The following is a 13,499-nucleotide window of genomic DNA, read 5'->3' on the forward strand; positions in this document are numbered from 1 at the left end:
AACGTGGGCTTGGACCCTGACGTTCTCGGCCAGGTTGGACAGGCTTGGAGCAACCTGGTCTAGTGGAAGATGTTCCTGCCCATGGTAGGGGGGAAAATGAAATGAGATTTAAGGTCCCTTCAAACCCAAACCACTCCTTGATTCCATTAAGTTTGGGGCAGAGTGGTTTGTCCTTGGAGCAACTTACACGGGTACAGTTTCTAAAAGAGCTGGAGAGAGACTTTGGACAAAGTCCTGGAGTGACGAGACAAAGAACTTCCCACTGACAAAGGGTTAGATGGGGTTTTGGGAAGGAATTCCTCTCCTTGTGAGGATGGCGAGGCCCTGGCCCAGGTTGCCCAGAGAAGCTGTGGCTGCCCCATGCCTGGCAATGTCCAAGGTCAGGATAGGCGGAGCGTGGAGCGCCCTGGAATGGTGCGAAGTGTCCTTGCCCATGGCGAGGCGCGGCACTGGACGGAATTTCAGCGCCATCGCACCCAACGCATCCCTCGCGCTGACACCGTCACTGCGCCTGTCAATCAGCGCTGAGGGCGGGGCCAGAGCATGGCGCACGCGCAGACACGTCCCTAATCGTCGCCTTGTCCCGCCCTCCGCTGCCATTGGCCGGCGCGGGGCCGCCGCAGCCAATCGAGCGCGGGGAGGTGGTGGGGCCGAGCAAGATGGAGGAGTACGCTCGCGAGCCCTGGTGAGGGGATTCGGACCGGGGACCGGGGACCGGGGATCGGGACCTGCGAGCGCCAGGAAGGGGCGGTGCGAGGGAGCGGTGCGGGCGCACCCGCGGCCGCTCCTCGGGGCCGCTCCCCGTCGGGGGGGCGGGGTTGACCTTGGTGGGGCCCCCTGAGGGAGGCGGGGGAGGCCGTGCCGGCCGTGCCGCGGGGCCCGTTCGGAGCCTGGCAGCCGAACCCTTCCGCCACCGAGCCCCGCGCGGCCTCCCGGAGCGGCGAGGGGCCGGCGGGGTCCTGCGGCCTGCACGGCTCACGCGCCTCCGGGGGCGGCGGGGCCTGCACTGGCGGTCCCACGTTCGGTCCTTCAGCAGCCCCTTCCTCGCAGCCTTGCCTCCGTCCCTCATCCTCAGCTTCCCTTCCAGCCTTCCCTTATCCGTAGTGCCTCCTCAGACCCCCATCATCGGCTTCCCTGTCCTCAATTCCCCCTTATCCTCAGCTCCTCACATTCTCGGTCCCCCGCAGGCTCCCCTCCCCCTCTGCTCCCCGTCTCAGATCATCTGTCCTCAATGGCCCCTCATTGTCAGCTCGCCTCTGTTCGCCCCGATGAACAGCCCCTCCAATCCTCAGTCCCCCGTTTATCCTCAGCCACCATCTCAGTCCCCCCGTCCTCAGTTCTCCCTCTCATCCAAAGCCCTCCCAATTCTCAGTGCTACCATTTTCAGCCTCCCATCTCAGCCTTCCTTTCATCTACAGCCCACCTCACTCAGTCTCTCCCATATCCCACTTCAGCCTTCTCTCATCCTTAATTCATCTTCAACCTCCCTTCAGTCCCCAAGTCCCCCCCTATCCTTGGCCCCCCAGGCTCCCCTCATGCCTCCCGTGGCCCTGCCCTTTTCCCTCTCCATTTCCATAAGCCTAGCCTGGCCCCTTCCATGCCAAGCTGGCCATGTCTGAATCCTGTCATGGTTCAGCACTGTCTTCGTAGACCTACACAGGCACATTGGTTGCAAGTCCAAGGTTGTATTTGTAGTAGTAAAAGGATTAAATGCAGGCTCAGGTGCAGGGTTACTGAATCATGGGCGAAATTTCTCATCATGGTGAGGAACCTGGGACGAGGACCTGGAATCACAGGCAGGACAGAGGGGAATGGCATCCCACTGCCAGAGGGCAAGGTTAGATGGGATAGTGGGAAAAAATTCTTGCCTGTGTCATGAGGCCTTGGCCCAGGTTGCCCAGAGAAGCTGTGGCTGGCCCATCCCTGGCGGGCCAGGTTGGACACTGGGCTTGGAGCAGCCTGGGGTGGTGGAAGGTGTCCCTGCCCGTGGCAGGGGGAGGAATAGGATGAGCTTCAAGGTCTCTTCCAGCCCAAACCAGTCTGAGATTCTGCTCACCTTTGCAGACAATAGACCTGTGACTGTTCATGAGGCTTTTCCCAAACTTTGCAGATTGCTCTGCTGACATGTGTTAAGTTTGTCCATAAACATCACCTTTTCACAGCATGACATCTGGGACACGAGCAAAGTAAATAGTATTTATTAATAGATTGCTGTGGGCTCCGTGTAATCCCAGAATTACTTAGGTTGGAAAAGATCTTTCAGACCATCAAGTCCAACCTGTGACCTCACCTTGTCACCAGACCAGAGCACTGAGTGCCATGTCCAGTCATTCCTTGAACACCTCCCTAGGCAGTCCCTTCCCCTGCCTGACAGTCCTTTCTGTTGAGAAATTCCTCCTAGTGTTGTCCTCACCCTCCCCAGGCACAGCATGAAGCTGTGTCCTTAGTGCTGTGCAGTTGGGGTGCTTTGCTGCCAAGCCATGTGGCGCTGTTGGTGTCCCCCATTGTTCTGGCTGCTGGTCTCCCTCTGGTCCCTTCTGTTACCCAGTCCCTGGAGCTGTCCTGGGCTCAGGCTGGGTCCCTGTGAACCCTTGGCGCAGAGAAAAGGCCCCTTTGCTCTTTGAAACTGTGGCAGCCTCTGTTTCCAGTTGTTATGCAGCCTTCAGGAGGGCTGGAAGATGCTGTGGGGCTTGGAGGGAGGACTCACCCCTCTCCCCGGCAGCCAGAGCTGGTGTGTGGCTGTCCCATAGCCTTGGGAAAAGGTGAAGTCTTGCCCTCTGCTCAGCTCATCTTTGAGACATTTCTGGTGCCATCAGGAGCAGGAACCCAACCTTATCCACATGTCATTTCCCTATAATCAGGGCTCCCCTCTGAGTACAGTTAAACAATTAACAGGAATGTTTTGCTTGTAGATAAGTGCCAGGTTAAGAATGAAATAATCTCTTTTCTTCTCCCCCAGTTCTTTATGAGGTCAGGCAGTGCCAGAGCTGGAGGTATTTTGCATCAGCTCTGAGGGAGTTTGGAGGAGCTGACACAGACTGGCTGTGCTGGCATCAAAGATGCTCTCATTTAAAAGCTGCTCAGAAAAGTTTGGAGAGTAGTTTAAAAGGAAAATTAGGAACCCTGAAGGTAACAGTTAATGAGGTTAAAGAGGGAAGCATTCCCTGATTGGGGTCTCATTAACAAGGCTTCAAGAACAAAGCATGATTTGTAGTTTGGAATTCCTTGACTTTATGGATAAGGGAAACCCACTTTATATACTCCATTTAGATTTCCAAAAAGCCTTTTAACGAGATCACTCTCAGAGAGTTAACAAAGGAAGAGGGTTGGGATGTTTTATTCATAGCAGAGGAGATAAAAATCTGCACAGGAGATGTAAGAACAAAACAACAAAAAAAAAACCTGAGAAAAATGTGAGTTTCTTTTCATCTTGGCATCTTGGACAAGAGTGTGTCTGGAAGCTTTTCCTGATGCAGAAATAAGTGGAAGGAAAATAAACTGTTGAATTATTGAATGCAGTTAGGGCTGAGGGGGTTGTAGTGAGATAAGATGAAACCATATGCAGGCATGGCAGACAAACAGGAGGTGGTGAAGGCCTGCTTCCTGAGGCCTTGTGGGTTTGGGACCTGGATGTGGCTGTCTCTGGGGACACTCAGTGGTGACATTTGGGTGTGGTCCTGGTATCTTGGGAACTACCCAGTGATCCAAGGCACAAAAGCAAAGCCAACGTTGAGTGTGACCTGTGCACGCAAGGGTTCTCTTTGTAGGGGGCAGGGCTGGCTGCAGAGGAGGAGCTTTGGAAGTAGGTTGTGAACATGAAGAGCCTGGGAGAACACTCAGGGAGAGGGACTGAAAATTAGAGATACTTTCTCCAGGAAGAAAACACCTTGTGGCAAATGCTGCAGCACAGTGAGGGGGATTGATCACCCCTCGCTAGGGGAGGTCTGTAAGGGATCATCAGGGATGATGTCCTCATGTGCAGGAGCTGGAAGCTGTAGGGGTTCCTCAGGAACAGAAGCATGACATTACAAGTGAAATTGGAAGTGCTCATTGATGCTCCTGCCTGACAGAAACACCGAGCTTGCCATGGTGCTCCTGTTTGTGACCTGCATGCTGTTGTAGGCTGATTTTTGCATTTTCTGATGATTGGCAGTGTAGGAGTTAAATTACCTGAGTGCTTGGCTGGAAGATCTAAATGCAAGATGAAAGAAACCAAACAACTTTGTTATTCTGTGCTCTGAAATTACCCACAGTGACACCAGAAGTTAATAGCATCTTAAAGCTCACCTTATTCAAGAGTTTGGTTTGGAGCTGCAAGGCTCCAGTTCTTGGCAGAGGTTCTGAACCTGTAAGTAAGGGTCCCTTGTCAGATACTGACAGCCTGTGCTGCAGGAAGGTTCTATGCAAGGTTTTCCTGGCTGCTCTGTGGGGTTGGAGCAGGAATTGTGGGTGCTATACCTCTGAGGAGAGATCTCTTGTTGGAATGGACTTCAAAGATCCAGGATGCACCAGGAAAAACCTTTCCAGCTCAACAAAGATGACTTTGAAGTCTCACTTAAATAAGCAGAGCTAATGAAAAGGACGAGTGATTCAAGAAAAAGTGTTTTGTGCCACCTGGGAGCTGAGTCTCATGGAATTTGGTACCTCAGTTCTCTGTAGGTCAAGAGAAGAATGAGATCAGGGAATTTAAAGCTATTTACACTATGTAAATAGTGTAGGGCAGAGCTGGAATTCTTCAGGAGTTTTCCATGATGGAAGTATGTCTCTCTGCCTTGTGTGAGGAGTTCAGGCATTTCTGTACATATTTGGTACTTCCCACTCCAGGGAAGTGGGCCAGGAGACTCTGGCAAAGGTTGAGTCTGTTTTGCTGTAATATTCATGATTTTTTGTTGCTGCCTGCTCAGTTAGCTGAGATGGTGTAGCCACCAGGCTCAGTCTTCACCCCAGTTATACCAGAGCTGAAGTGCTGGATCCATCCCACTCACTTACATGGTTTAACATGATGGGATTTAATATTTTCATCTCTATTTTTCTTTCTAGTCCCTGGAGGATAGTGGATGACTGTGGAGGGGCCTTCACCATGGGGGCCATAGGAGGGGGCATTTTCCAGGCTATCAAAGGCTTCCGAAATTCCCCAGTGGTGAGTAAAATCCTCTGCAGGTGCATTGACTGCGCTGTCCTTCCCCAGGGAGTGTGGCAGTGAAGGGGAAGGGGAATAAATCCCTGTGCAGGGAGCAGGGCTGATTAAAGACCTCTACATTGTTAATCCACACTGCGAGAATCTGTCCTGGTTCAAGACCTTTCTTCATCTTTTGGGATAAAATTACTGCTCCCCCGTTTGCTCTGGTGTCCGTGGTGGGACACTGGTCGTGTGTTCCTCCCTAACTGATGAACATTTCCCTCAGGATAGGAAGTGCAGCAGGAAAGATTCATCTGCCTGTGGTTCTGTCTGCATGGAGGGACATGAAGCCTAAGCTCTCCTTCCTCTCCTGGCCTTCTCCTTTCTTTTAAAACATGGAATGACTCAAAGAATTTTTTCTCTTTCAGATTTATATTAAAGGGTATATTTTTCTTTAATTAATCTCTTTTTAATCATTGCCATTTTTATTAGCTTGATTTCTTAATGCTCAGATTTGGTTTCAATGCAGGAGTGAGTAAACATGGAAGTGAAGTTTTGCTGATACAAATTGGTTTTCACTTTTGGGATATCTGCTGCAAAATCTTGGCTATAAACCCATTGCAGAGACATTTTATGAATTAAGATTCAGTTGCTGCTTGAACATTAATTTTAAAATTTCTCTGACTTCATAGATAAGGTGTTTTTGATATTAGTCTGACAATAAGCTGTTGGTTTGAGGTGGGTTTAATAAATAACTGTTTCCAGACTAGTCAGATCCTGCAGACACTTCACTTGCAAAGGACTATGTGCTTAATTAGAGTCTTAATTTTGCTTAAGACTTGCTAAATATACCTGCCCCCACTTCTGAGTGATTGTAACAAAAATAAAACTTGGTGGATATTCTTTAAACTGTGTTAAAGTCTGGGAGAATGTGCAGTTGTTCTGTGGGGTCCTGGGTGACATGTTGAGTGTTGGAGTCTGGAAGGCTCAGCATGACTTTGCTTCTCTTGGCTACAAAGACACCTACAATTGCACCTGCAGGAATGACTGAACGTAGGACAACTAGTGGGATTGCCCAGCATCTGGGAAGAAAAAATTATACATGTGAAAAATCACTGCTTATCCTGATAAAATGTTACTGTAATGCCTCCTTCAGTCCCACTGAGACTGTGAACCCAGATTGTTTCCTGCCTGGTGACTGTAATTCCCATCTGTACCTGGCAGGAATATTGTATGGGAATGATAAATAGTGAAATAGGTGTAAAGTACACTTTGTCTCAGCTCCTTACAGCTGCTGAGAGAGCTCAGAAATGTGTTGGGCCTGTGGCAGGGTTTTGCAATATAGACTCAGCTTGGCTGTAAGATTTGACTGTTTTCTTTTGACTGAATTCTCTTATTTTAGGGTGTAAACCACCGGCTGCGGGGCAGTTTGACGGCTATTAAAACCAGAGCTCCACAACTGGGAGGTAATGAATTTTGGGGTTTTGTTACACAGAATTGACTGTTGCTAGATAACAGAGTTTGGGAATGTAACATGATGCAGCTACACTGACACCTGCGCTGAGTCTCAGCAGGTTTGTTGGCCCAAGCAATGGGAAAATACAGTTCTGATATATCCAAAAGTGGTTTGGATGGGGAGGAAACAGTCCATGTTCCTGGAATGATAAGACAACTGTAATAACTGGTCATATCTTAAACAGCAGAGCTCCCTGGAGCCTCTTCATGGTGTGGAAGGGGTTAAGATAAAACTAACTCGTTACTAGTAGTGATCCAGCTTGGATGAAAAATAGAACTTGGGGATATCCATTCATGTGCTCTAGAATGCCAAGCTCCTGAGGCCACAGGAGCAGGGTTGGGTGAAGCGTGAGGTGTGACATGACTCTCCATCATTGTCTGTAAGGAAGTATGTTAAAAAGGGATAAATCTGGAAGTTCCCTTAGCTAATCTGACTTTGTTAGAATGAAAGGTCCATTATAATCACAGTTTGATAAATCTTCTGTAGTTAATTGTAGATTAGTGAGATCATATATAAAATGGGATGAGAGGCCAATGGTGTCATGTCAAGTTGGAAATTTCCCTGTATTGATTTTAACCTGTACTTGGCTCTTTATGAGTTTGAATTTACTTCATGTTTTAAAGGGAGCCCAGTACCACCACAACATCTGTTGTGCAGCATAACTAGCTTCTCTGCTCTCTTCAAAGTGGCTTTGGTTTGATTTGGAGCAGGGAGCTTTGCTGTCTGGGGAGGTCTCTTCTCCATGATTGACTGCAGTATGGTCAGAATGAGAGGGAAGGAAGATCCCTGGAATTCCATCACAAGCGGAGCCCTGACTGGAGCCATTTTAGCTGCAAGAAGTAAGAAACTGGGGATATCAGTTGAAAATATGCTATTCTCTAAATGTTCAGTTCTCATTGTATAGCAAAGCAACAGTCTGTGACACCCTAATTGGCATTTGCTGTCTCAGATGCTGAAAAATAATCTGAAACTTTTTCCCTGTGCTTAGGAAAGTAATAATCAGGCTCCCAAATGTTCCCAGTGTTCCTTGAAGGAAGGACGGGGGGAGTTGCCCAGTAATTATCCTTTAATGGAGCTTAATGGATGCAAAATTACTGCTCTGAGTGTGTTTTAGGAGAGATTAAGGCATGGAGAGGGTGGTGAGGCCCTGACACAGGTTACCCAGAGCAGCTGTGGCTGTCCCATCCCTAGAAGTGTCCAAGGCTGGATTGGATGATGGGGCTTGAAGCAACCTGGAATAGTGGAAGGTATCCCTGCCCATGGAGGGCGTGGAACTAAAGGATCTTCAAGGTCCCTTCCAGCCCAAAGCATCCTGGGATTCAATGGATTCTAACATGCAGCAAAGAAATTAAGTGTTGGTTTGTGCTTTTCATTTCCAGATGGCCCTGTTGCCATGGTTGGATCTGCTGCAATGGGAGGAATTCTCCTGGCCCTGATCGAAGGAGCTGGAATTCTGCTGACTAGATTTGCCTCCACACAATTCCCAAATGGTAAGGAGCTGGCAGAGGATATGTCACAAGGATTTGCTTTGCTGATGGGCCCCTACCAGTCATCTTATCGTAGAGTGAATCTGCACTGCCCTGCCAGCTCCTGTGGCTGTGGAAAGCCAAGGAGGAGCTGCAGGTGCTGATGACATGAGATTATCTCCTGCTGGGAGATGGGAGGTAGCATGGCTGAGAGCAGGGATGTCCCTGCTGTCCCTGGCTTCTGCCACACACATGGTGGCAGAAGGGTTTTACTCAGGGGTGAGACGCAATGGTTTGAGGGAATGGCAGGCAGCAAATTGTGCAAAAGAAGGGTGGTTCTGGCAGGCTGTGGTCTCTGTGGGGAACCCCAGGTAAATGAGAAGATGAAGACCTGGCAGGTACAGATACATGATTTCCAAAAAGGGTGGTGGTGATTCTCTTCTAAACTGCTTCAATATCTCACTGAGTCACAGACTGTTGTGTGAATGCTTCCTGTGGAAAATCCTAAATAGTCTGTCAAAGAATCCCAGACTGGTTTGCGGTGGCAGAGACCTCAAGGCCCATCTCATTCTACCTCCTGACATAGGTAGGGACACCTTCCACTATCCCAGGTTGCTCCAAGCTCTGTCCAACATGGGCTTGGACACTGCCAAGCATGGGGCAGCCACAGCGTCTCTGGGCAGCCGGGCCAAGGCCTCACCACTTTCATAGGGAAGAATTCTGTCCCAATATCCCACCTAACCCTGCCCTCTGTCAGTTGGAAGCTATTCCCCCTTATTCTGGGGGATTCCAAGCCCTTCTCCGAAGTCCAGGCCCTTGTCCAAAGTCCCTCTCCAGCTCTCTTGGAACCTCTTCAGGCACTGGAAGAGGCTCTAAGCTTTCTGCTCTCCAGGTTTAACATTGACAGCTCTTCCAACCTTTCCTCATAGGAGAAAATGCTCCACCTTATTTTGGGAAGAACACAAACCACTAGTGTTGGATGAGTAGCAGGTCACTAATTCCCAAGTGAATCCTCTCCTGGGTTTGTTCAACAATATTCTTCATCCACCCTATGACAATTTCTGTTTTTTAAAGATGCTTGAAAATTAATTTGCCTTGGAGAAAGTGTATCATCTGTCCATGACAATTAATTCTCTCTGGATTGTCCCACCACAGCTTTGTTACTCCCTCCAGCAGCAGGCAGTGGATCAGGAAGCTGACTCCACACTTGTTCCATTTCACTGATTGCTTTATTGTCGGGCAAGTCAGCATGGTTAAACCTTTCCAGAGGGGCCAAGGTCACCTCAAAAGCACTGATGTGCAAGTTTCCAGATCCTTTAGATGACTGGAAAGGTTTCCCTCTCCCTCCTCTGGTCGATTTCCCTGTTAGAAACTTTGTCTAGTGCTAGGTGTCCCTGCCCATGGCAGAGGGTAGAGCAAGATGAGCTTTATGGTCACAGAATTCACAGAATGACCAGGTTGGAAGATACCTTAAAGATCGAGTCCAACCCATGCCCCAACACCTCAACTAAACCATGGCACCCAGTGCCACATCCAGTCTTTTTTTAAACACATCCAGGGACAGTTCTGGAGTGGTCTGTCTCCTCGGACAGACCATTCCAGAACTTTATCACCCTTTCTGTAAAAAACTTTTTCCTAATATCCAATCTGTATTTCCCTTGATGCAGCTTGAGACTGTGACCTCTCATTCTGCCAGTTGCTGCCTGGTGAAAGAGACCAGCCCCACCTGACCACAGCCACCTTTCAGGAAGTTGTAGAGAAGTGATAAGGTCACCCCTGAGTCTCCTTTTCTCCAGGCTGAGCACCCCCAGCTCCCTCAGTGGTTCCTCACAGGGTTTGTGTTCCAAGCCCCTCACCAGCCTCATTCCCCTCCTCTGGACATGCTCGAGTGTCTCAACATCCTTCCCAAACTGAGGGGCTAGCACTGGACACAACACTCAGGGTTTGGCCTTGCCAGTGCCCAGTACAGGGGAAGAATGACTCCCTGCTCCTGCTGGCCACACCATTCCTGATCCAGGCCAGGAGCCATTGGCCTTCTTGGCCACCTGGGCACTCTGCTGGCTCATGGTCAGCCAGCTGTCACCAGCACCCCCAGGGCCCTTTCTGCCTGAGCACTGTCCAGCCACTCTGTCCCCAGCCTATAATGCTGCAGGGGGTTATTGTGGCCAAAGTGCAGGACTGGGCACTTGGATTTATTAAACTTCATCCTGTTAGACTTAGTCCATCCATTCATTCCAAGTCTCTCTGTAGAGCCCTCCTACCTTCAAACAGATGGACACATGATCCTAACTTAGTGTCATCTGCAGATTTACTAATGAAAGACTCAATTCCCTCATCCATGTTGTCAATAAAGATATTAAACAGAACTGGCCCCAGCACAGACCCCTGAGAGACACCACTGGTGATTGGCTGCCAGCTGGATGCAGCACCACTCACCATCACTCTCTGGGCCAGTTCTGAGCCCAGCACAGAGTGCTCCTGTCCCAGCCATGGGCTGCAGCTTTTCCAGGAGTGTGCTGTGGGAGACAGTGCCAAAGGCCTGGCTGGAGTCCAGGTACACAACATCCACAGCCTTTCCTGCATCCAGCAGGAGGGTCATCTGGTCATAGAAGGAGACCAGGTTGCTCAAACATGACCCCACCCTCCTGAACTCCTGCTGGCTGGGTCTGATACCCTGGCCATCCTATAAATGCTGTGTGATGACACTCAGTGTAAACTGTTCCATGACCTAACTGGATACTGAGGTCAAGCTGACTGGCCTATAATTACCAGGATCCTCCTTCCCACCCTTGTTGTGAATGGGTGTCACATTGGGCAGCTTCCAGTCATCTGGAGCCTCCCCAGTGAGCCAGGGCTGTTGGTGAATGATGGAGACTGGCTTGGCAAGCTCAGCTGCCAGCTCCCTCATCACCTTGGGGTGGATCCTATCTGCTCCCAGGGATTTATAAATATCCAAGCAGCTCAGCAGTTCTCTGACTGCCTCCTCTTGGATAATGGGGGGACCATTCTGCTCCCTGATATGACTGAGCAACCCAAGAGGACAATCATCCTGAAGGCAAGTCTTCTCACTAAAAACCGAGACAAAGAAGGCATTAAGCACCTCTGCCTTCTCCTCATCTGCAGTTCCTAAGTTCCCTTCTGCATCTAAAGAGAACAAACGTTAGTCTTACTCTTCCTTTTACCACTAATATATTTATAAAAACATTTTTTGTTATCCTTTATGAAAGTCACCATTTTAAGTTCAAGCTGAGCTTTAGCGTCTCTAATTTTTTTCCTATATGCTCTAGCAGTCCTCTTAAATACTACTTGAGAAACCTGACCCTCCTTCCAAAGATAATACATCCTTTTTTGATTCCTGAGTTCCTTCAAAACCTCCCTGCCCATCTAGGCTGGGCATTTGCCTCGTGGACTTGTCTTTTGGCACACAGGGACAGTCTCTTCCTGTGTCCTCAAGATCTCCATTTTGAAGCACACCCACCCTTCCTGAACTCCTTTATTTTTAAGGACTACTTCCCAAGGAACTCTCTCAGTAAGTCTCCTGAATAGACCAAAGTCTGCCCTCCGAAAGTCCAGTGTAAGTCTTATTAGTGTTCCTCTGGACTTCACCAAATATTGAGAATTCTATAATTTCTTGATCACTATGCCCCCAGTGGCCTCCAACCACCATATCTCCCACCAACCCATCTCTAGTTACAAATAACAGATCTAACATAGTCCCTCCCCTGGTGGGCTCGCCCACCAGCTGCGACAACCCAAATCATTCCACAATTCTGTGGATTCTATGAAGCTCAGAGAGAAGTGGTTTGTCTTTGGAGCAGTTTGCACAGTGTACTTTCCTAAAACAGAGCTGAAGAGGGGTTTCAGACAAGGTCCTGGAGGGACAGGACAAGGGGGAATGGCTTCCCACTGCCAGAAGGCACAGTGAGATGGGATATTGGGAAGAAATTCTTCCTCTGAGGGTGGTGGCTCAGGTTTCCCAGAGAAGCTGTGGCTCCCCCAATGCTGGAAGTGTCCAAGGCCATGTTGGCTGGGGCTTGGAGCAACCTGGGATAGTGGAAGGCGTCCCTGCCATGGCAGGGGGTAGAATTGGATAAGCTTTGAGGTCTTTTCCAAGCCCAACCAGTCTTTGATTCTATGCAACTTTTGAAACTTTTTATGAAACCCAAGCAATTCCAGGGTTTATGATTCATTTTAAGAGGGATTTATATAAACAAACCAGCTGTGATTTCTGTTAATAGGAAGAATTGCCCGCATTTTGGTATTTATTTGCCTTTTCCTCTCTCCCTCCTCCAGGCCCACAGTTGTCAGAGGATCCATCCCAGCTCCAGCCACCCCCATTCAGCGACTACCGACAGTATCAATGATGGTCTCCGACCACCTCCTCCCCCCTCCTCCTCCTCCTCCTCCTCCTCCTCCTCCTCCTCCTCTTCCTCCTCCTCTTTTCTTTTCCTTCCCTGTCCCTGAGTGGTCCCACTTGGAGGATGTGGAGGGGGTTTGTACCTAACACCAGTGGTCATCCCTTACACACCACACGAGGAGGACGTGCAGCATTTCTCAACGTCAAACTGCTCAGGAGAACTTTTAGAAAAGAAAATCTATTTATTCCTGATATATTCCATTGCTGTAATGTTACACATGTCTGGTAGAATACAAGGAAGTTTGAGACAAGGACCAAATGGAGTCTTGTCATCCTTTGGACACAAACTGGAGTGAAAGTCTTGGAGTCTCCTCTGGGATGTTGTACCTGCAGTGAACGCAGCTGGAATGTAGCCTTTTCCCTGTTAGATTTAGGTTATGGGCTGGAGGGGGAAGCATTGCACCTGCTGCCAGCACGGCCTCCTGCTTTTCATCTTAGATCTTGGCCAGAGCAGAGTGACCATATCTGCTCTGTGGTTTTGTCCTTAAACTCCAGCTGTAGAAACCCCTTCCCCTCTTGCCAGTAGTTACAGAAATCACATCCAGTGAGTTTTTTTGTTGTAACTTGTTAATTAACTAATTGACACCGTTGCTTGCTGGCAGTTCCTGATACAGTATGGAGCCTGGGGGATTTCCAAAGCTGGCCTACATCCAAACAGCTCAGCAAAGGACACCCTCACCTCTGGGGGATAGCAGGGACAGGTGGCACAGGGGCTCTAGCGGCTCTGCCTACACTCCTTCACCCCTGGGTCAGGCAATGGCCTTCTACTGCCTGAACTGGGCTTTACTGTGCTGACCTCTGCCTCTCCAAACCCCTGATAATCACTGTCCCCTGTGCACCAGAAGCCCCTGCCTGGAGCACAGTCCTGCACTGCCCCCACCCTACCTGTGTGTGACACCTCTTCTGCCCTACTGAGCCCCAAGGGAAGTCAGTCTTGGAGCTGTCACCAACCAGGGCCATTTCCTGCCCTGTCACCACCAC

The 13,499-nt window shown here is 49.4% G+C and overlaps 1 protein-coding gene across 1 annotated transcript; it reads left to right on the top strand.

Moving 5' to 3' along the window:
* The first annotated feature begins 594 nt into the window (after positions 1 to 594).
* Positions 595 to 12,777, top strand: TIMM17A (translocase of inner mitochondrial membrane 17A). Its single transcript, XM_063178139.1, has 6 exons — positions 595 to 685; positions 5,041 to 5,140; positions 6,522 to 6,585; positions 7,346 to 7,474; positions 8,015 to 8,125; positions 12,395 to 12,777. Exons 1-6 carry the CDS (start codon positions 660 to 662, stop codon positions 12,463 to 12,465), a joined length of 501 nt encoding a protein of 166 aa, XP_063034209.1. The 5' UTR covers positions 595 to 659; the 3' UTR covers positions 12,466 to 12,777.
* The last annotated feature ends 722 nt before the right edge of the window (positions 12,778 to 13,499 follow it).

Source organism: Melospiza melodia, chromosome 28 (assembly GCF_035770615.1).
Source record: "Melospiza melodia melodia isolate bMelMel2 chromosome 28, bMelMel2.pri, whole genome shotgun sequence".
Taxonomy (NCBI): Eukaryota; Metazoa; Chordata; class Aves; order Passeriformes; family Passerellidae; genus Melospiza; species Melospiza melodia.

Coding starts and splice junctions, on each gene's coding strand:
- TIMM17A (XM_063178139.1), top strand. CDS start 660: ATGGAGGAGTACGCTCGCGAGCCCTG. Junction 5,141..6,521: donor GCTTCCGAAATTCCCCAGTG/GTGAGTAAAATC, acceptor CTCTTATTTTAG/GGTGTAAACCACCGGCTGCG. Junction 6,586..7,345: donor CAGAGCTCCACAACTGGGAG/GTAATGAATTTT, acceptor GATTTGGAGCAG/GGAGCTTTGCTGTCTGGGGA.